This window comes from Bombina bombina, chromosome 2 (genome assembly GCF_027579735.1).
Source record: "Bombina bombina isolate aBomBom1 chromosome 2, aBomBom1.pri, whole genome shotgun sequence".
Lineage (NCBI taxonomy): Eukaryota > Metazoa > Chordata > Amphibia > Anura > Bombinatoridae > Bombina > Bombina bombina.
The window spans coordinates 1,015,216,983-1,015,242,764 of NC_069500.1; the positions used below are offsets into that span (position 1 = coordinate 1,015,216,983).

The 25,782-nt window shown below is 41.2% G+C and overlaps 1 protein-coding gene across 1 annotated transcript in view; it reads right to left on the reverse strand.

The window, feature by feature from the left end:
* The window catches only part of PDE5A (phosphodiesterase 5A), a 530,049-nt gene that overhangs the window by 147,953 nt on the left and 356,314 nt on the right, over positions 1 to 25,782 (reverse strand). The window contains exons 10-11 of the mRNA XM_053703601.1: positions 8,010 to 8,185; positions 903 to 962 (exon numbers count right to left, since the gene is read on the reverse strand). Coding sequence (XP_053559576.1) covers positions 903 to 962; positions 8,010 to 8,185 — 236 coding nt within the window. The remainder of the gene's footprint in view (positions 1 to 902; positions 963 to 8,009; positions 8,186 to 25,782) is intronic.

A 25,782-nucleotide genomic window follows, 5' to 3' on the forward strand; every position in this document is an offset into this window, starting at 1 on the left:
CCAGACTGAATAGTTTAATAACTGAATTAAAAGTTATATTTTATTATTTACTTCTATATTAGTTCACAATTGTGTACACCAAATCCTTTTTTTCTTTTCTCTTGATCAGTAATTCTTATATAAGTAGGAGGGTTGTTGGTTTTACTTTGGGAATAGGTGTGGCAGAAGGGATATTGGGACAGAGCCCCCAAACTGGCACAGTCTTGCAAAAATGTTGGGAGCTCTTAAATGGTGGGGGTAATGCAGACAGAAACATGGAGGGAGTAAGAGTCATAATTATATTTTATGGTTACTACTTTTGCTTTCTTTCATCATTTCACGGACCTCTTGATGCTATCTACCCCTTGCAATGTTATAGAAACTACAGTTTTAGAAATGTCCCTTTCATCTTCTGGAAGGAAGCAGTATGTTACTGTCATTCACCAGATAATTTAGAGGACCATTTTGGGGGTTACAATTCTGTATTTGTAGTTGTAGCTTAAATTCACCTTGTGATTCATTTTTTGACCTTCATAAGATTCAATATATGATAAACACTTTGTTTTGTAAATGTTAACACTACCTTTAATTCAAAGAAAAATCATCTACTAATATTGTAAAAAATGAATATGTGATCTGTTGTTCTGGGATATTTATATTATCTAAATTACATTTCATTTTCTACTCATAAATAAAGGAGCAAAATAAATTGAATTACCTATTACAGTGATTCGCAAATCTAAGACGGGGATTTGTGGGTATCCAGCCTGTGCACAGCTAGTTAATCAGTGTCTCAGGTATTGGCACCTCAGGTTAGGAGGGCTGGCCTGTTCTTTTTTTTCCCCACTGATATTAGGTTTGGAAACCACTTATTTATCTTATATGATTGGTATATTTTGTAGAAAAATAAAAATTGTTTTTACCGCTGTTACCTGCAGCTCCAGAGTTTCTTCTTCAGCAGCGGATGCATGATATGAAAGAATCTAAACCAAAAATGATTGTCTGGTTAACAGAAACCCTTAAAGAAGCCTCAAAGAAATCATATCAGATCACTTTCATGACATAGTTATTGAACAAAATTATCAATCTGCAGTAGATTTGCTAATATGTTTCACAGTTAATAAAACTTAATTCGTATTGAAGCTGTTGATGTCAGAAAGTGCAGAAATCATGGTGATTTATCATTGTAGTATATGATACCCAAATGTTGAAGCACATGAAAGTGATGCAGCATAGCTGTAAAAAGCCAACTAGAAAATATCACCTGCTCATCTCTATGCAAAAAAGGAAGATATTTTACCTCAAATGTCCTAAGTATTCACACTGCACTCTAAAGAGACTTTAAGCAGCCAACCAGGATGCTTGTCCCAGGACTTGCAAGGGAGCGTGCATCTGGCATGTGCAGGCACAGTCATGTTATTTTCCTATTCAGTTTAAGTTCTATAAAATCTCATGAGATTTCACTGAAATCTCATGAGATCACAGCAAAGGCAAAGCATTACTTCAGCACTGCAGATGCTGATTGGCTATTGTATTTTTTATTTCAACTTGCAGCTGGACGGCAGCTGAAGTATAACTGTATGCACAGCACTTACTCTGATGGGCTGAAGAAATTGTGAGATAAAATATCATCCTATTTTACATAGAGATGTTCAGGTGATATTTTATTGTCAGCTTTTTACAGTTATGTTGCATCACTATAAAGTGAATTATGTCCCTTTAAAAGATCACAGGTTATTATCAGATGCAGTATAGAGTTTGCAAAAAAAACTTATTTCTAAAATTTTTACTGGTCTTTCAAAAGACATTGAAAAAAAGTAGACAAATGATGGATAAATGTAACTCCTAATCAGTTTCCTGACAGAAGAATAAAAAAAGCAAAAAGATATTAAAACAAACAAAACTTTTTGGGGTCAATTTATCATTGTGCGAGTGGACATGATACGATGTCGGCATTTATCATTACACAAGCAGTTCTTGTGAACTGATTGTGCAATGCCGCCCCCTGCAGATTTGCTGCCAATCGGCCACTAGCAGGGGGTGTCGATCCGCACGATCGTATAGGATTGGGCGGATTGATGTCTGCGGCCTCAGAGCAGGTGGAACAGTTATGGAGCAGTGGTCTTTAGAAGGCTTGCGCGGAAACAGAGGCATCAAGCTCCATTCGGAGCGTGATAATTTGGCCCCTTTGTGTTAAAGCTGACTTTCTCTAGAAAAAAGCACTTTGGGGAAATATAGTTAATGTGTTTTTCACTTTATTGTTTTTTATAAATGTCTTGTCAATTAGGAATGTACAGATAAACACCAGAAACAACACTGCTTTTTAAAAAACATCTGTTTTCCCACAATTTTTCCCCCAGAGAACTTTCTTTGAAAAAAAGTAAAGATGCAGATTCATGTGAACCTTACTGTGTGACTTCTTTGTGAACAGTCTTCAACTAAGTGCTTTAAGAAACAAAAGTATAAAAATGCAACTGTTTACTTAGTTTGCTTAACACATTAATTCACTTGTAGTAAATAACAGAATAAAAAAAAATATCACAATTGGTACTTCCCTATTTACTTATAAAGTAGATATAGGTGCCAAGAAGGAGGGCCGAATGGAGCTTGATGCCCCTGTTTCCCGCGCGAGCCTTCAGGCTCACCGGAAACAGCAGTTATGAAGCAGTGGTCTTAAGACCGCTGCTCCATAACTGGTCCGCCTGCTCTGAGGCTGCGGATATCAATCCGCCCGAACGTATATGATCTGGCTGATTGACACCCCCTGCTAGCGGCCGATTGGCCGCAAATCTGCGGGGGGCGGCATTGCACAAGCAGTCCACAAGAACGTATGCTGTCGACATTCATCAATGTCTGTCGGACAGACCGATGATAAATCAGCCCCATAGTCTCCTGATTTGCCACTTTGCAGGTTTGATTTCTAATAATTGTGGATATCTATCTAATCTATCTAATCTATCTAATCTATCTATCTATTTATCTATCTATCTATCTATCTATCTATCTATCTATCTATCTATCTATCTCTATCCTCAAAATCATTATACAGAGCAGCATGTATATTAATACTATTGCTTGCTACTGACTTACCTTTGGGGGGCCAAACAAAATTTGTACCATGGCACTCTGTTGGGTAGGTCCGCTAATGCTTTCCGTTGTACTTAAGCTATCAAATATACCTCTTTCTCTTGGTATCTTTTGTTTAAACATCTTTTTTCCATGACAATATACTGAACAAAGCCCAATGCCATGCAAATGTGTATATATATATATAACATTGTCACAAACACTACTGTCATATAGTGCTCCAGACACATGCACACTCTTGAGCCTACCTCAGTACACTCTCATGAAAGAGCTGATTTAAAGGGACAGTCTAGTCAAAATTAAACTTTCATGATTCAGATAGGGCATGCAATTTTAAACAACTTTCCAATATACTTCTATTATCTAATTTGCTCAATTCTTTAGATATATTTGTTGAAGAAATAGCAATGCGCATGTGTGAGTCAATCACACGAGGGCTCTATGTGCAGCAACCAATCAGCAGCTACTGAGCATATCTAGATATGCGTTTCAGCAAGTGATATCAAGAGAATGAAATTAGATAATAGAAGTAAATTAGAAAGTTGTTTAAAATGACATGCTCTTTCTAAATCATGAAATAAAAAATTGGGTTTCATGTCCCTTTAAGAAAGGATGTCTTGAGAACGATATACATTTCAAAAGTCAACTGGGTTTTTTTTTTTTTAAATTTGAATCATTAAACTTTATTTCTCACTTCCATATACCTTTAGCAAACACTCACCTAGATTACGAGTTTTGCGTTAGAGGCTGTGCGGTGCTAATGAGCAGTTTTGTCTCACCGCTCACTTACCTGCAGCGCTGGTATTATGAGTTTTCAGAAACCCGTCGTTAAAAGACAAGAAGTGAGCGTTGAGCAAAATTTTGCTCATTACCGCACTCCAATACCAGCGCTGCTTAAGTCAGCGGTGAGCTGGTGTAACGTGCTCGTGCACGATTTCCCCATCGGAATCAACAGGGAGAGCCGGCTCAAAAAAAGTCTAACACCTGCAAAAAAAGCAGCGTAAAGCTCCCTAACGCAGCCCCATTGATGCCTATGGGGAAATAAAAGTTATGTCTACACCTAACACTCTAACATGAACCCTAAGTCTAAACACCCCTAATTTTACACTTATTAACCCCTAATCTGCTGCCCCCGACATCGCCGACACCTACATTATATTATTAACCCCTAATCTGCCGCTCCGGACACCGCTGCCACCTACATTATAGTTATGAACCCCTAATCTGCTGCCCCCAATATCGCTGACACCTACATTATATTTATTAACCCCTAATCTGCTGCCCCCAATGTCGCCGCCACCTACTTACATTTATTAACCCCTAATCTGCCGCCCCAATGTCGCTGCCACTATATTAAAGTTATTAACCCCTAAACCTAAGTCTAACCCTAAACCTAACACCCACTAACTTAAATATAATTTAAATAAATCTAAATAAATATTCCTATAATTAACTAAATTATTGCTATTTAAAACTAAATACTTACCTATAAAATAAACCCTAAGCTAGCTATAATATAACTAATAGTTACATTGTATCTAACTTAGGGTTTATATTTATTTTACAGGCAAGTTTGTATTTATTTTAACTAGGTAGAATAGTTATTAAATAGTTATTAACTATTTAATAACTACCTAGCTAAAATAAAGACAAATTTACCTGTAAAATAAAACCTAACCTAAGTTACACTAACACCTAACACTACAATATAATTAAATAAATTAACTAAATTAAATACAATTACCTAAATTAAATTAAATTAGCTAAAGTACAAAAAAACAAACACTAAATTACAGAGCATAAAAAACAAATTACAGATATTTAAACTAATTACACCTAATCTAATAGCCCTATTAAAATAGAAATAGCCCCCCCAAAATAAAAAAAAAACCTAGCCTAAACTAAACTACCAACAGCCCTTAAAAGGGCCTTTTGCGGGGCATTGCCCCAAAGTAATCAGCTCTTTTACCTGTAAAAAAAATACAAACAACCCCCCCAACAGTAAAACCCACCACCCACACAACCAACCCCCCAAATAAAATACTATCTAAAAAAAAACTAAGCTCCCCATTGCCCTGAAAAGGGCATTTGGATGGGCATTGCCCTTAAAAGGGCAGTTAGCTCTTTTGCCTCCCAAACCCTAAGCTAAAAATAAAACCCACCCAATACACCCTTAAAAAAAACCTAACACTTAAAAAAACCTAACGTCTTCATCCAAGCCGGCCAAAGTCCTCAACGAAGCCGGGAGAAGTCTTCATCCAAGCCGTGCGAAGTGGTCCTCCAGACGGGCAGAAGTCTTCATCCAAGCCGGGCAGAAGTGGTCCTCCAGACGGGCAGAAGTCTTCATCCAGACGGCATCTTCTATCTTCATCCATCCGACGCAGAGCGGGTCCATCTTCAAGACATCCGACGCGGAGCATCCTCTTTATCCGAAGACTAAAGCTGAATGAAGGTAACTTTAAGTGACGTCATCCAAGATGTCGTCCCTTAGATTCTGATTGGCTGATAGAATTCTAGGTAGAAAAAATCCTATTGGCTGATCCAATCAGCCAATAGGATTGAGCTTGCATTCTATTGGCTGATTGGAACAGCCAATAGAATGTGAGCTCAATCCTATTGGCTGATTGGATCAGCCAATAGGATTGAACTTCAATCCTATTGGCTGATTGCATCAGCCAATAGGATTTTTTCTACCTTAATTCCGATTGGCTGATAGAATTCTATCAGCCAATCGGAATCTAAGAGATGCCATCTTGGATGACGTCACTTAAAGGTACCTTCATTCAGCTTTAGTCGTCAGATGAAGAGGATGCTCCGCGTCGGATGTCTTGAAGATGGACCAGCTCCGCGCCGGATGGATGAAGATAGAAGATGCCGTCTGGATGAAGACTTCTGCCCGTCTGGAGGACCACTTCTGCCCGGCTTGGATGAAGACTTCTCCCGGCTTCGTTGAGTACTTCGGCCTGGCTTGAATGAAGCCGCCTCCCGGTAAGTCGATTTTCAGGGGGTTAGTGTTAGGTTTTTTTAAGGTTGTATTGGGTGGGTTTTATTTTTAACTTAGGGTTTGGGCGGCAAAAGAGCTAACTGCCCTTTTAAGAGCAATGCCCATCCAAATGCCCTTTTCAGGGCAATGGGGAGCTTAGTTTTTTTAGATAGTATTTTATTTGGGGGGTTGATTGTGTGGGTGGTGGGTTTTACTGTTGGGGGGGTTGTTTGTATTTTTTTTTTTACAGGTAAAAGAGCTGATTACCTTGGGGCAATGCCCCGCAAAAGGCCCTTTTAAAGGCTATTGGTAGTTTAGTTTAGGCTAGGGTTTTGTTTTTATTTTGGGGGGCTTTTATTTTAATAGGGCTATTAGATTAGGTGTTTAGATTAGATTTCTGTAATTTGTTTTTTATTTTCTGTAATTTAGTGGGGTTTTTTGTACTTTAACTAATTTAATTTAATTTAGGTAATTGTATTTAATTTAGTTAATTTATTTAATTATATTGTAGTGTTAGGTGTTAGTGTAACTTAGGTTAGGTTTTATTTTACAGGTAAATTTGTCTTTATTTTAGCTAGGTAGTTATTAAATAGTTAATAAATATTTAATAACTATTCTATCTAGTTAAAATAAATACAAACTTGCCTGTAAAATAAATATAAACCCTAAGCTAGATACAATGTAACTATTAGTTATATTGTAGCTAGCTTAGGGTTTATTTTATAGGTAAGTATTTAGTTTTAAATAGAAATAATTTAGTTAATTATAGGAATATTTATTTAGATTTATTTAAATTATATTTAAGTTAGTGGGTGTTATGGTTAGGGTTAGACTTAGGTTTAGGGGTTAATAACTTTAACATAGTGGCGGAGACATTGGGGACGGCAGATTAGGGGTTAATAAATGTAGGTAGGTGGCGGCAATGTTAGGGACAGCAGATTAGGGGTTAATAATATTTAACTAATGTTTGCGAGGCAGGAGTGTGGTGGTTTAGGGGTTAATATGTTTATTATAGTGGCGGCAAAGTTGGGGGCAGCAGATTAGGGGTTAAAAAGTGTAGGTAGGTTGTGGCGACATTGGGGGCGGTAGATTAGGGGTTAATAAATTTAATGTAGGTGTCGGCGAAGTTGGGGGCAGCAGATTAGGGGTTCATAAATATAATGTAGCTGGCGGCGGTGTCCTGAGAGGCAGATTAGGGGTTAAAAATTTTATTATAGTGTTTGCGATGTGGGAGGGCCTCAGTTTTGGGGTTAATAGGTAGTTTATGGGTGTTAGTGTACTTTTTAGCACTTTAGTTATGAGTTTTATGTTACAGCGTTGTAGTGTAAAACTCATAACTACTGACTTTTAAATGCAGTAGGACTCTTGACAGAGTAGGGTGTACCGCTCGCTTTTTGGCCTCCCAGGACAGACTCGTAATAACGGCGCTATGGAAGTCCCATAGAAAAAAGACTTTACAAAGTTTACGTAAGTCGTTTTGCGTTAAGGCCAAAGAAGTGTGTGGTGACCCTAAACCTTCAAGACTCGTAATACCAGCGGGCGTAAAAAAGCAGCGTTAGGACTTCTTAACGCTGCTTTTTTACCCTAACGCACAACTCGTAATCTTGCCGCCTGTTTTTTTTCAGACAAAAGTTTACTAGAATCTTCAGATCGTTCTCAAAAATGCCCATTACACAATATTGTGAATGTGAGTTTTAAATAAAAACTTGACAACTTGTAATCTAATGTATAAACCAGAGACAAGTATAACAGACACCAGACAAGATTAAAAGGTGAAATAAAAATGGCATTTTCCATGTTGCAGGGGCTATTTACTAAGAAACTGTTTGACAATTCTTGTAAGCAAGAATAAGCAGCAAGTAAGCAAGGGAGCAACAATAAGCAAGAACAAGTTGCATTAATAAAACAAGGCCTAAAAAACAAAATACAACAAAACAAAAGACGTTTGCTGTGGACACACCTCTAAAGTAACCATCTGTTTGGCCATTGCTCGCTCCACAGCTTCGTACATCTGTGTGTTCTGGATCCCCAAGCCACAGAATATGGCAAATGCTTCCAGAAATTGCTCATCATTTCTGTTAAACGCCTTGATTTTGCCAGAGTTCTCATCCACCTTGTTTACAAGCTGGCAGACGCCTAAGAAAAACAGGTCACTGGAGATAGTATTATTTTAAAGAATGCTTTTTGTCAGAACAAATTGCTAAGTCCACACAATTCCCCAAATGAGTGTTTATTAGCCTGGAATAGTTACCTTGGCAATGGTATCTACTATTCATGGGTCTACTTACATTTGTAATTGCAAAAGAAGGGATTTTGCTATAATTAGCTGCAATTATGAACTACTATATTTACTGCAATTAAAAACATCTAAAATAGGCTTTGAAGGTAACTTGGACACGTACCCCAGAAATTAACTTTCTTTCTTTGTTTGTGGTCTCTTTTTTTTTTTTTATTTATAAAAAACCAGTGAGGTTTAGACACCTTCCAATGCTATCTATACAAAGCTCTCACATTCCTACCCCACATAGCTCTGGACTGACTGCAGAAACTCAAGGACCAAAGAGAGATATTTTACCAGGTTGGGTAGAGGGGCAAGCACCAATTTTATCTTTGAATTTTAGATTATTTTAAAGAAAAGTAAAGCATTTTAAAATTATATAAAGTATAGTTATCAGTAATTAAAGGGACATTGCATTGTGATTTTTTTTTCCTCCCAATTAATGTGTTCCCATTAATCCACTTTGCCTGCTGTAATGTATTAAATTGTTTATAAATAGCTCCTTTTCCTTTATTTTTTGTGTGAAATATTTTTAGTGAGGTTTGAAAAGGAAAACAATACAGCAGCATACTGACCATTCTCTAATTTATACGATCACATGTAAGAATACAATAAATGAGAGCTTGATTATACCAGTGCAATCCCATTACTTTTTTAAACCTTCCACTTACTATAAAGCTCCCTCTTGGACCTTGTCAATTAGCTACATCAAAAGACATAAGGAGGTATTATAAATGTAACAGTAATAAAACAATGTAACCATAGAAACAGCAACAATTATACAATATAACTGTCCCCTTAAATGATTAAAGTGAATGTAAATTTTGATGCTAAACGCGTTTCTCGGCTAACATGTTAGCCGAGAAACGGGTTGCTAAGCAACTTTTAATGTTTTTAATTAAACCCTTTACTTATTCTACCTTGCTGTGAGATATTATTCTCTATATTCATTACTCTTGGGCCAAACTTATTCCTTGTACGGACTGCAATTACTAATGGTCAGCCACCATCCATATTACCACTGATTAACCCGGTTCATCAAGGAACAGCTGCACTGACCCAAGAAAGTCAGCCGAACGGCTCTTTAAGATTCGGCACGCCTGATATTGCACTGATTGTGCAACTCCGCTTGTGAGTATAATTCTAACGATACTTGCAGTGTGGCTTCTGCGCCTGGGATAATCTGCACCAAGGGCGTTTTATCTCCTTATTTCACAGGTTCATTTCGTCTACCCTTTGAATCATTGGTTACACGATCGTTTAAGGAACAGCTGTTTTGTCTACAGCGAGTCAGCTGAGCGGCTCTGAAGCTTCGGCTTATCTGTTATTGCACTGTATGTGCAAACACCTTTGTGAGTAGTACATCTGTATCCTAGAGTATATAATTTTTATACCCAAGGTTTATCTGCACCAGAGCGCCTCTTCTTTTTTTTGTTTCTTTTTAGAATGAAGGTCATCTTATCACAACTTTTGGAGAGAGTAGCTATTATTTGGGGCCAATTCCCCATGTAACCTCGGATTGGAAGGCAATTTCATTGGGACACTCATTTGTATCAATGGGCGTTTATCTTCATACCACATAATTTCGGGGACTATGATTAAGTATTGTTTTATAATCTGATATTGATATTGATATTATGTCTTATTTTTATCATATCATATAAGGAGACAAATATATACATTTTGCTATTATTTTTTATATTTTTATATTATTTATTCTATTATTATTATTTTTCACACCATAAGACCTACTACATAAAATCATAGGACTATCCATTTAAGATCTATTCAAGCCTAATGGCTAACCCATTGGTTAAATCCAAATATTAAGATTTGTCTTAAGCCCAACTGTCAATCCACTAGTTTAATACATACTTGAGGAGAAGCATAAATTAGGCGCACCTTATTCTGGGCATACCACTTGAGGATAAGTAGGGTGCCATTTGTTGTTTTCCTAAAAGGGCTAATTAATTAAAAGTAGTTTGCATAAAAAAATGTTTAAAAATTACTGGCAAGTATTTTAAAATAATTTAAAAAAAATAAGCAAATGAATTACATAGCTTAGTTGCCTGGAGCAGCCAACGCCACCCACCCTTATCAGTGTTTAAATAGGCATTGTATTTCAACTGAGTTCACATCTTCTAGGCATGCTCCAGCAGATAATCCCTGTGCCCTTTTGCATTCTACCAAAATAACAATTTATATAGATACAGCCATAGAAGGAAATGTGTGGGGGGAGTTAGAGCTTTACAATTCAAAAACTAAAAAGAAAGGGTTAATGGCGAGGCACTGTAATATAAATTTGCAGGTAAAGTAATTAAAGTACATATTATTATATTTTGTCTATATCCCAACTTGTTTTATGTCCCTTTAACAATTAGGTCCATCCTAGAATGCAAACTAAACCCTCAGATGAGGTGGCACCCTCTTACTAACAAATGGAAGTATATAGGGGGCTGGGCCAACACTCAAATTGTCACTGCTACATTCAACTCCTAAACTACATTAAAGTCTAACCAAAAGGGGTAGCCTTTCAAGGGAGATTGCAGAAAAAAAAAAAAAAAGCAGGGCCCCAGCCCTGACTACAATTAGCAAATGAGCAATCACACCCCAACTAGCCGAAGTAAAAAACAACTACTTTAGGTATGTAAAGTAATATGTAAAGTAATCTAAAACAGTAAATGTCACACAGTGAGGGCACTACAACCTCCTTAACAGAAAGCAAGCAAGCGGGCATATCTAAAGTTAGAATATCACGTGCACGTTCATGTATTCCCCACTAGAAGTCAATAAAAAAAAAAAAAGTGAAAAAAAACATGATCACATTTTCTAATTTGCGCTAAACCAACATGAAAATATGAATATTTCATACTCTAATGTTTTGTTTGCACATAGCAGAATATGTTCTATTTATTTATAAATAGAAATTTCTACATGATATGTCTGATGGTTTATTGGTACAATATATATCTATACAGATATATGTATATATATATATATATATATGAATATCTATTACATAGAACCTATTCTGCTATGCGCAGAACATTGAAATATGAAATATTTACAGTAAATACATAGTTAAAACCTTTATTTTATATGAATATTGCATAAATATGCTTTTGCATGATTTCATCCACTTAACGGCAATGGGCTCCTATGCAACTATATAAATGTCTATATATGTATACATACAGTATGCATGTATGTGTTTATATGTGTATGCATGACTGTAAATACATATATACACATATAAAAACATAAATATATATGTACACACACTCTCTCTCACACACACACACATATATACATATATACATATATATATATATATATATATATATATTTACATATACATATTTAGACATGTATATGTATGTATACAAAGAGAGAAGCGCTCTACCAGGAACGAACAACAGCTCAGTGGCTTGTTCTATGGCGATTTACCACCCGGAGGCAGCCTCTTTTAGACCAGTGTGCTTTTCACAGAAGAAAACTTTCCTGAAGTATATCAGTCTGATCCCGCCAAGTAAGGTCAGTCCAGCCCCGAAATACCAGGCAATTCTCCTCTGAACAAGGAACATGACAACCCCAGATGATCGTTTCGGCCTCCTATGGGCCTCGTCAGTGAGGTGCAGCCACATTCCTCTAAGCACACTGGGCAAGGAGTCCACGTCTGGTTTCCCCCATCACCCATAGGGAGACTTCCCCAGGGACATAATAATTTGCATACAAAGAGAGAAGCGCTCTACCAGGAACGAACAACAGCTCAGTGGCTTGTTCTATGGCGATTTACCACCCGGAGGCAGCCTCTTTTAGACCAGTGTGCTTTTCACAGAAGAAAACTTTCCTGAAGTATATCAGTCTGATCCCGCCAAGTAAGGTCAGTCCAGCCCCGAAATACCAGGCAATTCTCCTCTGAACAAGGAACATGACAACCCCAGACGATCGTTTCGGCCTCCTATGGGCCTCGTCAGTGAGGTGCAGCCACATTCCTCTAAGCACACTGGGCAAGGAGTCCACATCTGGTTTCCCCCATCACCCATAGGGAGACTTCCCCAGGGTCATAATAATTTGCATACAAAGAGAGAAGCGCTCTACCAGGAACGAACAACAGCTCAGTGGCTTGTTCTATGGCGATTTACCACCCGGAGGCAGCCTCTTTTAGACCAGTGTGCTTTTCACAGAAGAAAACTTTCCTGAAGTATATCAGTCTGATCCCGCCAAGTAAGGTCAGTCCAGCCCCGAAATACCAGGCAATTCTCCTCTGAACAAGGAACATGACAACCCCAGATGATCGTTTCGGCCTCCTATGGGCCTCGTCAGTGAGGTGCAGCCACATTCCTCTAAGCACACTGGGCAAGGAGTCCACGTCTGGTTTCCCCCATCACCCATAGGGAGACTTCCCCAGGGTCATAATAATTTGCATACAAAGAGAGAAGCGCTCTACCAGGAACGAACAACAGCTCAGTGGCTTGTTCTATGGCGATTTACCACCCGGAGGCAGCCTCTTTTAGACCAGTGTGCTTTTCACAGAAGAAAACTTTCCTGAAGTATATCAGTCTGATCCCGCCAAGTAAGGTCAGTCCAGCCCCGAAATACCAGGCAATTCTCCTCTGAACAAGGAACATGACAACCCCAGACGATCGTTTCGGCCTCCTATGGGCCTCGTCAGTGAGGTGCAGCCACATTCCTCTAAGCACACTGGGCAAGGAGTCCACGTCTGGTTTCCCCCATCACCCATAGGGAGACTTCCCCAGGGTCATAATAATTTGCATACAAAGAGAGAAGCGCTCTACCAGGAACGAACAACAGCTCAGTGGCTTGTTCTATGGCGATTTACCACCCGGAGGCAGCCTCTTTTAGACCAGTGTGCTTTTCACAGAAGAAAACTTTCCTGAAGTATATCAGTCTGATCCCGCCAAGTAAGGTCAGTCCAGCCCCGAAATACCAGGCAATTCTCCTCTGAACAAGGAACATGACAACCCCAGATGATCGTTTCGGCCTCCTATGGGCCTCGTCAGTGAGGTGCAGCCACATTCCTCTAAGCACACTGGGCAAGGAGTCCACGTCTGGTTTCCCCCATCACCCATAGGGAGACTTCCCCAGGGTCATAATAATTTGCATACAAAGAGAGAAGCGCTCTACCAGGAACGAACAACAGCTCAGTGGCTTGTTCTATGGCGATTTACCACCCGGAGGCAGCCTCTTTTAGACCAGTGTGCTTTTCACAGAAGAAAACTTTCCTGAAGTATATCAGTCTGATCCCGCCAAGTAAGGTCAGTCCAGCCCCGAAATACCAGGCAATTCTCCTCTGAACAAGGAACATGACAACCCCAGACGATCGTTTCGGCCTCCTATGGGCCTCGTCAGTGAGGTGCAGCCACATTCCTCTAAGCACACTGGGCAAGGAGTCCACGTCTGGTTTCCCCCATCACCCATAGGGAGACTTCCCCAGGGTCATAATAATTTGCATACAAAGAGAGAAGCGCTCTACCAGGAACGAACAACAGCTCAGTGGCTTGTTCTATGGCGATTTACCACCCGGAGGCAGCCTCTTTTAGACCAGTGTGCTTTTCACAGAAGAAAACTTTCCTGAAGTATATCAGTCTGATCCCGCCAAGTAAGGTCAGTCCAGCCCTGAAATACCAGGCAATTCTCCTCTGAACAAGGAACATGACAACCCCAGACGATCGTTTCGGCCTCCTATGGGCCTCGTCAGTGAGGTGCAGCCACATTCCTCTAAGCACACTGGGCAAGGAGTCCACGTCTGGTTTCCCCCATCACCCATAGGGAGACTTCCCCAGGGTCATAATAATTTGCATACAAAGAGAGAAGCGCTCTACCAGGAACGAACAACAGCTCAGTGGCTTGTTCTATGGCGATTTACCACCCGGAGGCAGCCTCTTTTAGACCAGTGTGCTTTTCACAGAAGAAAACTTTCCTGAAGTATATCAGTCTGATCCCGCCAAGTAAGGTCAGTCCAGCCCCGAAATACCAGGCAATTCTCCTCTGAACAAGGAACATGACAACCCCAGACGATCGTTTCGGCCTCCTATGGGCCTCGTCAGTGAGGTGCAGCCACATTCCTCTAAGCACACTGGGCAAGGAGTCCACGTCTGGTTTCCCCCATCACCCATAGGGAGACTTCCCCAGGGTCATAATAATTTGCATACAAAGAGAGAAGCGCTCTACCAGGAATGAACAACAGCTCAGTGGCTTGTTCTATGGCGATTTACCACCCGGAGGCAGCCTCTTTTAGACCAGTGTGCTTTTCACAGAAGAAAACTTTCCTGAAGTATATCAGTCTGATCCCGCCAAGTAAGGTCAGTCCAGCCCCGAAATACCAGGCAATTCTCCTCTGAACAAGGAACATGACAACCCCAGACGATCGTTTCGGCCTCCTATGGGCCTCGTCAGTGAGGTGCAGCCACATTCCTCTAAGCACACTGGGCAAGGAGTCCACGTCTGGTTTCCCCCATCACCCATAGGGAGACTTCCCCAGGGTCATAATAATTTGCATACAAAGAGAGAAGCGCTCTACCAGGAACGAACAACAGCTCAGTGGCTTGTTCTATGGCGATTTACCACCCGGAGGCAGCCTCTTTTAGACCAGTGTGCTTTTCACAGAAGAAAACTTTCCTGAAGTATATCAGTCTGATCCTGCCAAGTAAGGTCAGCCCAGCCCCGAAATACCAGGCAATTCTCCTCTGAACAAGGAACATGACAACTACAGACGATCGTTTCGGCCTCCTATGGGCCTCGTCAGTGAGGTGCAGCCACATTCCTCTAAGCACACTGGGCAAGGAGTCCACGTCTGGTTTCCCCCATCACCCATAGGGAGACGTCCCCAGGGTCATAATAATTTGCATACAAAGAGAGAAGCGCTCTACCAGGAACGAACAACAGCTCAGTGGCTTGTTCTATGGCGATTTACCACCCGGAGGCAGCCTCTTTTAGACCAGTGTGCTTTTCACAGAAGAAAACTTTCCTGAAGTATATCAGTCTGATCCCGCCAAGTAAGGTCAGTCCAGCCCCGAAATACCAGGCAATTCTCCTCTGAACAAGGAACATGACAACCCCAGACGATCGTTTCGGCCTCCTATGGGCCTCGTCAGTGAGGTGCAGCCACATTCCTCTAAGCACACTGGGCAAGGAGTCCACGTCTGGTTTCCCCCATCACCCATAGGGAGACTTCCCCAGGGTCATAATAATTTGCATACAAAGAGAGAAGCGCTCTACCAGGAACGAACAACAGCTCAGTGGCTTGTTCTATGGCGATTTACCACCCGGAGGCAGCCTCTTTTAGACCAGTGTGCTTTTCACAGAAGAAAACTTTCCTGAAGTATATCAGTCTGATCCCGCCAATTAAGGTCAGTCCAGCCCCGAAATACCAGGCAATTCTCCTCTGAACAAGGAACATGACAACCCCAGACGATCGTTTCGGCCTCCTATGGGCCTCGTCAGTGAGGTGCAGCCACATTCCTCTAAGCACACTGGGCAAGGAGTCCACGTCTGGTTTCCCCCATCACCCATAGGGAGACTTCCCCAGGGTCATAATAATTTGCATACAAAGAGAGAAGCGCTCTACCAGGAACGAACAACAGCTCAGTGGCTTGTTCTATGGCGATTTACCACCTGGAGGCAGCCTCTTTTAGACCAGTGTGCTTTTCACAGAAGAAAACTTTCCTGAAGTATATCAGTCTGATCCCGCCAAGTAAGGTCAGTCCAGCCCCGAAATACCAGGCAATTCTCCTCTGAACAAGGAACATGACAACCCCAGACGATCGTTTCGGCCTCCTATGGGCCTCGTCAGTGAGGTGCAGCCACATTCCTCTAAGCACACTGGGCAAGGAGTCCACATCTGGTTTCCCCCATCACCCATAGGGAGACTTCCCCAGGGTCATAATAATTTGCATACAAAGAGAGAAGCGCTCTACCAGGAACGAACAACAGCTCAGTGGCTTGTTCTATGGCGATTTACCACCCGGAGGCAGCCTCTTTTAGACCAGTGTGCTTTTCACAGAAGAAAACTTTCCTGAAGTATATCAGTCTGATCCCGCCAAGTAAGGTCAGTCCAGCCCCGAAATACCAGGCAATTCTCCTCTGAACAAGGAACATGACAACCCCAGATGATCGTTTCGGCCTCCTATGGGCCTCGTCAGTGAGATGCAGCCACATTCCTCTAAGCACACTAGGCAAGGAGTCCACATCTGGTTTCCCCCATCACCCATAGGGAGACTTCCCCAGGGTCATAATAATTTGCATACAAAGAGAGAAGCGCTCTACCAGGAACGAACAACAGCTCAGTGGCTTGTTCTATGGCGATTTACCACCCGGAGGCAGCCTCTTTTAGACCAGTGTGCTTTTCACAGAAGAAAACTTTCCTGAAGTATATCAGTCTGATCCCGCCAAGTAAGGTCAGTCCAGCCCCGAAATACCAGGCAATTCTCCTCTGAACAAGGAACATGACAACCCCAGATGATCGTTTCGGCCTCCTATGGGCCTCGTCAGTGAGGTGCAGCCACATTCCTCTAAGCACACTGGGCAAGGAGTCCACGTCTGGTTTCCCCCATCACCCATAGGGAGACTTCCCCAGGGTCATAATAATTTGCATACAAAGAGAGAAGCACTCTACCAGGAACGAACAACAGCTCAGTGGCTTGTTCTATGGCAATTTACCACCCGGAGGCAGCCTCTTTTAGACCAGTGTGCTTTTCACAGAAGAAAACTTTCCTGAAGTATATCAGTCTGATCCCGCCAAGTAAGGTCAGTCCAGCCCCGAAATACCAGGCAATTCTCCTCTGAACAAGGAACATGACAACCCCAGACGATCGTTTCGGCCTCCTATGGGCCTCGTCAGTGAGGTGCAGCCACATTCCTCTAAGCACACTGGGCAAGGAGTCCACGTCTGGTTTCCCCCATCACCCATAGGGAGACTTCCCCAGGGTCATAATAATTTGCATACAAAGAGAGAAGCGCTCTACCAGCCATAGAACAAGCTATTATGCTATTGTTCGTTTCCAGGTTGAGCGCTTCTCTCTTTTTATTTATGCAAATTATGACATTTTGGGAAGTCTCCCTAAGTGTGATGCGGGAATCCAGACGTGGACCCGTTGCTCAGTGTGCCTAGAGGGATATGGCTGCACCTCACTGACGAGGCCCACAATAGGCCGAAACGTACGTCTGGGGTTTTGCTGTTTCTCTCGTTCAGAGAAGGATTGCCTGGTATTTCGGGGCTGGACTGTACTGTGAAGTCAGGATCAGACTGATATGCTTCAGGAAAGTTTTTCTCTGTGAAAGGCACATGTTGAGCAAAAAGAGGCTGCTTCTTGGGTGGTAACTAGCCATAGAACAAGCTATTATGCTATTGTTCGTTTCCAGGTTGAGCGCTTCTCTCTTTTTATTTATGTATATGTATGTATCTCTATTTTAACCCCTTAATGACCACAGCACTTTTCCATTTTCTGTCCGTTTGGGACCAAGGCTATTTTTACATTTCTGCGGTGTTTGTGTTTAGCTGTAATTTTCCTCTTACTCATTTACTGTACTCACACATATTATATACCGTTTTTCTCGTCATTAAATGGACTTTCTAAAGATACCATTATTTTCATCATATCTTATAATTTACTATAAAAAAATTATAAAATATGAGGAAAAAATTGAAAAAAACCACACTTTTTCTAACTTTGACCCCCAACATCTGTTACACATCTACAACCACCAAAAAACACTGTGCTAAATAGTTTCTAAATTTTGTCCTGAGTTTAGAAATACCCAATGTTTACATGTTCTTTGCTTTTTTTGTATGTTATAGGGCCATAAATACAAATAGCACTTTGCTATTTCCAAACCATTATTTTTCAAAATTAGCGCTAGTTACATTGGAACACTACTATCTTTCAGGAATCTCTGAATATCCATTGACATGTATATATATTTTTTAGTAGACATCCCAAAGTATTCATCTAGGCCCATTTTGGTATATTTCATGCCACCATTTCACCGCCAAATGCGATTAAATACAAAAAATCGTTCACTTTTTTACTAATTTTTTCACAAACTTGGTTTCTCACTGAAATTATTTACAAACAGCTTGTGCAATTATGGCTTAAATGGTTGTAAATGCTTCTCTGGGATCCCCTTTGTTCAGAAATAGCAGACATATATGGCTTTGGCTTTGCTTTTTAGTAATTAGAAGGTTGCTAAATGCCACTGCGCACTGCACGTGTATTATGCCCAGCAGTGAAGGGGTTAATTATGGAGCATGTAGGGAGCTTTTAGGGATACTTTTAGCTTTAGTGTAGTGTAGTAGACAACCCCAAGTATTGATCTAGGCCAATCTTGGTATATTTCATGCCACCATTTCACCGCCAAATGCGATCAAATTAAAAAAAAACGTTACATTTTTCACAATTTTAGTTTTCTCACTGAAATCATTTACAAACAGCTTGTGCAATTATGGCACAAATGGTTGTAAATGCTTCTCTGGGATCCCCTTTGTTCAGAAATAGCAGAAATATATGGCTTTGGCGTTGCTTTTTGGTAATAAGAAGGCCGCCAAATGCCGCTGCATTTCACACGTGTATTATGGCTAGCAGTGAAGGGGTTAATTATGTAGCTTGCAGGGTTAATTTTAGCTTTAGTGTAGAGCTCAGCCTCCCACCTGAAACATGAGACCCCCTGATCCCTCCCAAACAGCTCTCTTCCCTCCCCCACCCCACAATTGTCCCCGCCATCTTAAGTACTGGCAGAAACTCTACCAGTACTAAAATAAAAGCTATATTTGGGCTTTTTTTTTTGTTTTTTTTTTGGCATATCTACATATGCTGCTGTGTAGAATCCTCCCTTAGTCCCCAACCTCACTGATCCCCCACCAAACAGCTCTCTGACCCTCCCCCTCTGCCTTAATGGGCGCCATCTTGGGTACTGGCAGCTGTCTGCCAGTACCCAGTTTAGCAACAAATGTGCCTTTTTTTTTTAAAAAAAAATGCCCTTTTCTGTAGTGTAGCTTCCCCCCCCCCAAGACCAACCCCCCACCCCTTCCTGATCCCTTAGATGTTTATTTCTAAATTTACAAATATTTTTTTTTTAACTTTTAACAATTTTATTTTTCTGTAGTGTATTGGTTCCCTCCCGCTCCCGCCCCGTGCACGCGCCCGCCCGCCCCCCGTGCACACGCGCGCTCCCGTGCGCGCTCCCGCCTGTTCCGCCCCCGATCCCGCCCCCCTTCCCTCCACTCGGCACATCGATGGCCGCCCACCCGCCTCCCAGACTTGCTCCCACCCACCAACGATACCGGCCACTGATGTCCGGTGCAGAGAAGGCCACAGAGTGGCTCTCTCTGCATCGGATGGCCAAGGGGGGTTATTGCACGATGCCTCCATATCGAGGCATCACTGCAATAACCGGAAAGCAGCTGGAAGCGAGCAGGATCGCTTCCAGCTGCTTTCCAGACCAAGGACGTACGCCACACGTCCTCGGTCATTAACTGTCTTTTTTTTGAGGACGTGTGGCGTACGTCCTTGGTCATTAAGGGGTTAAAGCTGCTTGCCTGCCTTTTTTTTCTTACACCTGAGACCTCATATCTCGGAGCCCTTATAACTTTTGAATGCAATATATTTTTTAAAAATAAGTTTTATTAGATGGTGTTATTATGAGTGTAACTGTACTTTTAAATGTATTTTTGATGTATTTTGTGCAACATTTTATTTGTAGCAGTTAACCAGAGTTCTGAAGTCGCGGTAATCATTCTAGCGTAAATAGCGATTGCGCTCATGCGATTGTGTTTTCTTTCAACGTGTAATACGAGCGATAAGCCTGGTGAGTGCAAACCCTCACGATAAAAACAATGGCATGTGGATAAAATCCATAAAAACAAAGGAATGTCCATTGATGTTCCTGGTCATATTGGGCAGTACATTCCAAACATGTTTCGGCTATCATCTGCCCTTGTTCACGGGCATAAGTTAGTGGCACTGACCAGGACATTTATATAAACCTTAACATTGATTGAAACACTGTAAAAAAGGTGTATCTTAAAGAGATATGTACCATATAATTGTTAAATAAAAATTCAAGTATGCACAAATATGTATAAACTAGTCCTAAAGCCCGTGTACACAGGCCATTTTTTGCAGTACAGCGGTCCCACCCCTTGCTCTCTCTATCCCCCCTCTCTTTCTCCCCTCTCTTTTGCTCTCTCTCTCTTCCCTCTCTTTTGCTCTCTCTCTCTCCCCTCTCTTTTGCGCTCTCTCTCTTCCCCCTCTCTTTTGCTCTCTCTCCCCCCTCTCTTTTGCGCTCTCTCTCCCCCCTCTCTTTTGCTCTCTCTCCCCCTCTTTTGCTGTCTCTCTCCCTCTCTTTTGCTCTCTCTCTTCCCCCCTCTCGTTTGCTCTCTCTCTCCTCTCTTTTGCTGTCTCTCTACCTCTCTTTTGCTCTCTCTCTCCCTCCCTCTCTTTTGCGCTCTCCCCCCTCTCTTTTGTGCTCTCTATGTCCCCCTCTCTTTTGCTCTTTCTCTCCCCTCTCTCTTTTACTCTCTCCCCTTTCTTTTGCTCTCTCTACCCCCTCTCTTTTGTTCTCTCTCTCTACTCTCTCTTTTGCTGTATCTCTCCCTCTCTTTTGCTCTCTCCCCCTCTCTTTTGCTGTCTCTCTCCATCTATTTTGCTCTCTCTCTCCTCTTTTTTGCTGTCTCTCTCCCTCTCTTTTGCTCTCTCTCCCCCTCTCTTTTGCGCTCTCCCCCCTCTCTTTTGTGCTCCCTCCCCCTCTCTTTTGCGCTCTCTATCTCCCCCTCTCTTTTGCTCTCTCCCCTCTCTCTTTTACTCTCTCAACTTTCTTTTGCTCTCTCTACCCCCTCTCTTTTGCTCTCTCTCTCTCCTCTCTCTCTTTTGCTGTATCTCTCCCTCTATTTTGCTCTCTCCCCTCTCTCTTTTGCTGTCTCTCTCCATCTATTTTGCTCCCTCTCCCCCTTTCTTTTGCTCTCTCTCTCTCTTTTACTCTCTCCCCTTTCTTTTGCTCTCTCTCCCCCTCTCTTTTGTTCTCTATATCACCCCTCTTTTGCTCTTTCTCTCCCCCTCTCTTATGCTCTCTCCCCCCTCTCTTTTGCTCTCTCTCTCTCTCTCTTTTTCTCTCTCTCTCTCTCCACTCTCTTTTGCTCTCTCTCTCCCCTATCTTTTGCTCTCTCTCTCTCTCTCTCTCTCTCTCTCTCTCTCTCTCTCACCCCTCTCTCTTTTTCTCTCTCTCTCCCTCTCTTTTACTCTCTCTCTCCCTCTCTTTTGCTCTCTCTCCCCCTCTCTTTTGCTCTCTCTCTCTCTCTCTCTCTCTCTCTCTCTCACCCCTCTCTCTTTTTCTCTCTCTCTCCCTCTCTTTTACTCTCTCTCTCCCTCTCTTTTGCTCTCTCTCCCCTCTCTTTTGCACTCTCTCCCCCTCTCTTTTGTGCTCTCTATCTCCCCCACTCTTTTGCTCTCTCTCCCCCTCTCTTTTGCTCTCTCTCTTTCCCCTCTCTCTTTTACTGTATCTCTCCCTCTCTTTTTTCTCCCCCCTCTCTTTTGCTGTTTCTCCCCCCTCTCTTTTGCTGTCTCTCTCCATCTCTTTTGCTCTCTCTCCCCCCTCTTTTTGCTCTCTCTCTCTCTCCACCCTCACTTCTGCTCTCTCTCTCCCCTCTCTCTTTTGCTGTCTCTCTTCCTCTCTTTTGCTCTCTCTCCCCCTCTTTTGCTCTCTCTCTCTCCCCCTCTTCAGCTCTCTCTCTCCCCTCTCTCTTTTGCTGTCTCTCTTCCTCTCTTTTGCTCTCTCTCTTCCCCCCTATCTTTTGCACTGTCCCCCTCTCTTTTGCTGTCTCTCTCCCTCTCTTTACCCCCCTCTTCTGCTCTCTCTATCCCCCCTCTTTAGAGCTCTCTGTCTCTCATGGCAGTCAGCCACGGCATCCGGCCCCGCCCATGTCACGCCCGCCCCTGCCCATGCACACGCCCCGCCAGGCCCACCCACGCCATGCCCATGTTACACCCCTCGGCCACGCCCACTCCACCACACGCCAGATGCCAGGTCAGTTGGAAGGCCAGGTGTGTTTGTCCTCGCGCGCAGTCTCTACTGAGCATGACAGCTTCAGACAAACACACTTGGCCTTTTATTATATAGGATATTAAACATGAATGTATAGAGAAAAAAGCAAACACTAGTGTAATGAAAAAAGGGGGGATGTGTTATGAAATGTAGTAAAAGTAAGTGTAAAATATAAAGAAAAATTTAAATGACTGATGTGTAGATGTATGTATGAAAAAAATATATGTGAATGAGAACAAAATAGGGTGTTATGAAGAAATGTAAAATGAAAAGTATGTGTGTGTATGTGTTATGTGTATAGAGAGATATATGAAAAACAAATATGCAATTGTATATATGAAAGAGATAGTATATATGAATAATGTATATTGGGATTTTTTTTTAAATATTTTTTTAGAATAATCATTTTGTAACAAAGATCCACAGATATAACATATTTGAGTTTAAACAACAATAGTTGTAAATATTATACATATAGAATCTAACGGCTAGATTACGAGTTTTGCGTTATGAGTAAAAAAAGCAGCGTTAAGGCTTATAACTGCTTTTTTACTACCGCTGCTATTACGAGTCTTGTAGGTACAGCTGTTCCGCACACGTTTTTGGCCTTACCGCAAATCAACTTACGCAATTTTGTGTATAGTCTTTTTTCAATGGGACTTCCATATTGCCGGTATTACAAGCTTTTTTTTTTAGGCCAAAAAGTGAGCGGTACAGCTTATCCCGCAAGATTCGTAACGCATTCTAGTCAGTAGTAGTAGTACATTCAAAGCTGTAGCATAAAACTCATAACTAAAGTGCTAAAAAGTACACTAACACCCATAAACTACCTATTAACCCCTAAACTGAGGCCCTCCAGCATCCCAAACACTAAAATAAAATTAATAACCCCTAATCTGCCGTTCCCGACATCGCCGCCACTATAATAAACATATTAACCCTAAACCGCCACACTCCCGCATCGTAAATACTAGTTAAATATTTTTACCCCTAATCTGCTGTCCCTAACATCGTCGCCACCTACATTACATTTATTAACCCCTAATCTGTTACCCCCAATGTCGCTGCTACTATACTATATTTATTAACCCCTAAACGTAAGTCTAACCCTAACCCTAACACCCCCTAACTTAAATATAATTAAAATAAATCTAAATAAAACCTACTATTAATAACTAAATAATTCCTATTTAAAACTAAATACTTACCTATAAAATAAACCCTAAGCTAGCTACAATATAACTAATAGTTATATTGTGTCTAGCTTAGGGTTTATTTTTATTTTACAGGCAAGTTTGTATTTATTTTAACTAGGTAGAAAAGTTACTAAATAGTTGTTAACTATTTAATAACTACCTAGCTAAAATAAATGCAAATTTACCTGTAAAATAAAACCTAGCCTAAGTTACACTAACATCTATCACTACACTACAATTAAATAAATTACCTAAATTAAATACAATTAAATACATTAAATACAAATACCTAAATTACAAAAAAAACCCCCACTAAATTACACAAAATAAAAAAACAAATTATAAGATATTTAAACTAATTACACCTAATCTAATAGCCCTATCAAAATAAAAAAAGTCCCCCCCCAAATAACCCCCCCCCTAGCCTAAACTAAACTACCAATAAACCTTAAAAGGGCCTTTTGCGGGGCATTGCCCCAAAGAAATCATCCCTTTTACCTGTAGAAATAAATACAAACAACCCCCAACAGTAAAACCCACCACCCACACAACCAACCCCCCCATATAAAACCCTAATTAAAAAAACCTAAGCTCCCCATTGCCCTGAAATAGGCATCTGGATGGGCATTGCCCTTAATATGGCATTTAGCTCTATTGCAGTCCAAAGCCCTAACCTAAAACTAAAACCCACCCAATAAACCCTTAAAAAGACCTAACACTAACCCCTGAAGATCCCCTTACAGTTTTGAAGAGCCGACATCCATCCTCAACAAGCCAGGAGAAGTCCTCATCGAAAGGGAAAGAAGTCCTCAATGAAGCCGGGAGAAGTATTTATCCAAGCCGGGAGAAGTGGTCCTCCAGATGGGCAGAAGTCTTCAACCATCCGGCACGGAGCAGGTCCATCTTCAAGACATCCGGCGTGGAGCATCCTCTTCTGCCGACGACTACTGATGAATGAAGGTTCCTTTAAGTGACGTCATCCAAGATGGCGTCCCTTAGATTCCAATTGGCTGATAGAATTCTATCAGCCAATCAGAATTAAGATTGAGAAAATCCGCCAATAGAATTGAACTTCAATCCTATTGGCTGATCCAATCAGTCAATAAGATTGAGCTTGCATTCTATTGGCTGATTGGAACAGCCAATAGAATGCGAGCTCAATCCTATTGGCTGATTGGATCAGCCAATAGGATTGAAGTTCAATCCTATTGGCTGATTGCAAATTGGAATCTAAGGGATGCCATCTTGGATGACATCCCTTAAAGGAACCTTCATTCGTCGGGTAGTCGTCGGCAGAAGAGGATGCTCCGCGCCAGATGTCTTGAAGATGGACCTGCTCCGCGCCGGATGGATGAAGATAGAAGATGCCGTCTGGATGAAGACTTCTGCCCATCTGGAAGACCACTTTTCCCATCTTGGATGAAGACTTCTCCCGGCTTCGTTGAGGACTTCTTTCCGCTTCAATGAGGACTTCTCCCGGCTTTGTTGAGGATGGATGTCGGCTCTTCAAAACTTTAAGTGGATCTTCAGGGGTTAGTGTTTGGTTTTTTTAAGGGTTTATTGGGTGGGTTTTATTTTTAGGTTAGGGCTTTGGGCTGCAATAGAGCTAAATGCCCTTTTAAGGGCAATGTCCATCCAAATGCCCTTTTCAGGGCAATGGGGAGCTTAGGTTTTTTTAGTTAGGGTTTTATTTGGGGGGTTGGTTGTGTGGGTGGTGGGTTTTACTGTTGGGGGGTTGTTTGTATTTTTTTTACAGGTAAAAGAGATGATTTATTTGGGGCAATACCCCGCAAAAGGCCCTTTTAAGGGCTATTGGTAGTTTAGTTTAGGCTAGGGTTTTTTTTTATTTTGGGGGGGCTTTTTTTATTTTGATAGGGCAATTAGATTAGGTGTAATTAGTTTAAATATCTTGTAATTTGTTTTTTATTTTGTGTAATTTAGCATTTGTGTTTTTTTGTAATTTAGGTATTTGTATTTAATTTAGTTAATTGTATTTAATTTAGGTAATTTATTTAATTGTAGTGTAGTGATAGGTGTTAGTGTAACTTAGGTTAGGTTTTATTTTACAGGTAAATTTGTATTTATTTTAGCTAGGTAGTTATTAAATAGTTAATAACTATTTACTAACTAATCTACCTAGTTAAAATAAATACAAACTTGTCTGTAAAATAAAAATAAATCCTAAGCTAGATACAATGTAA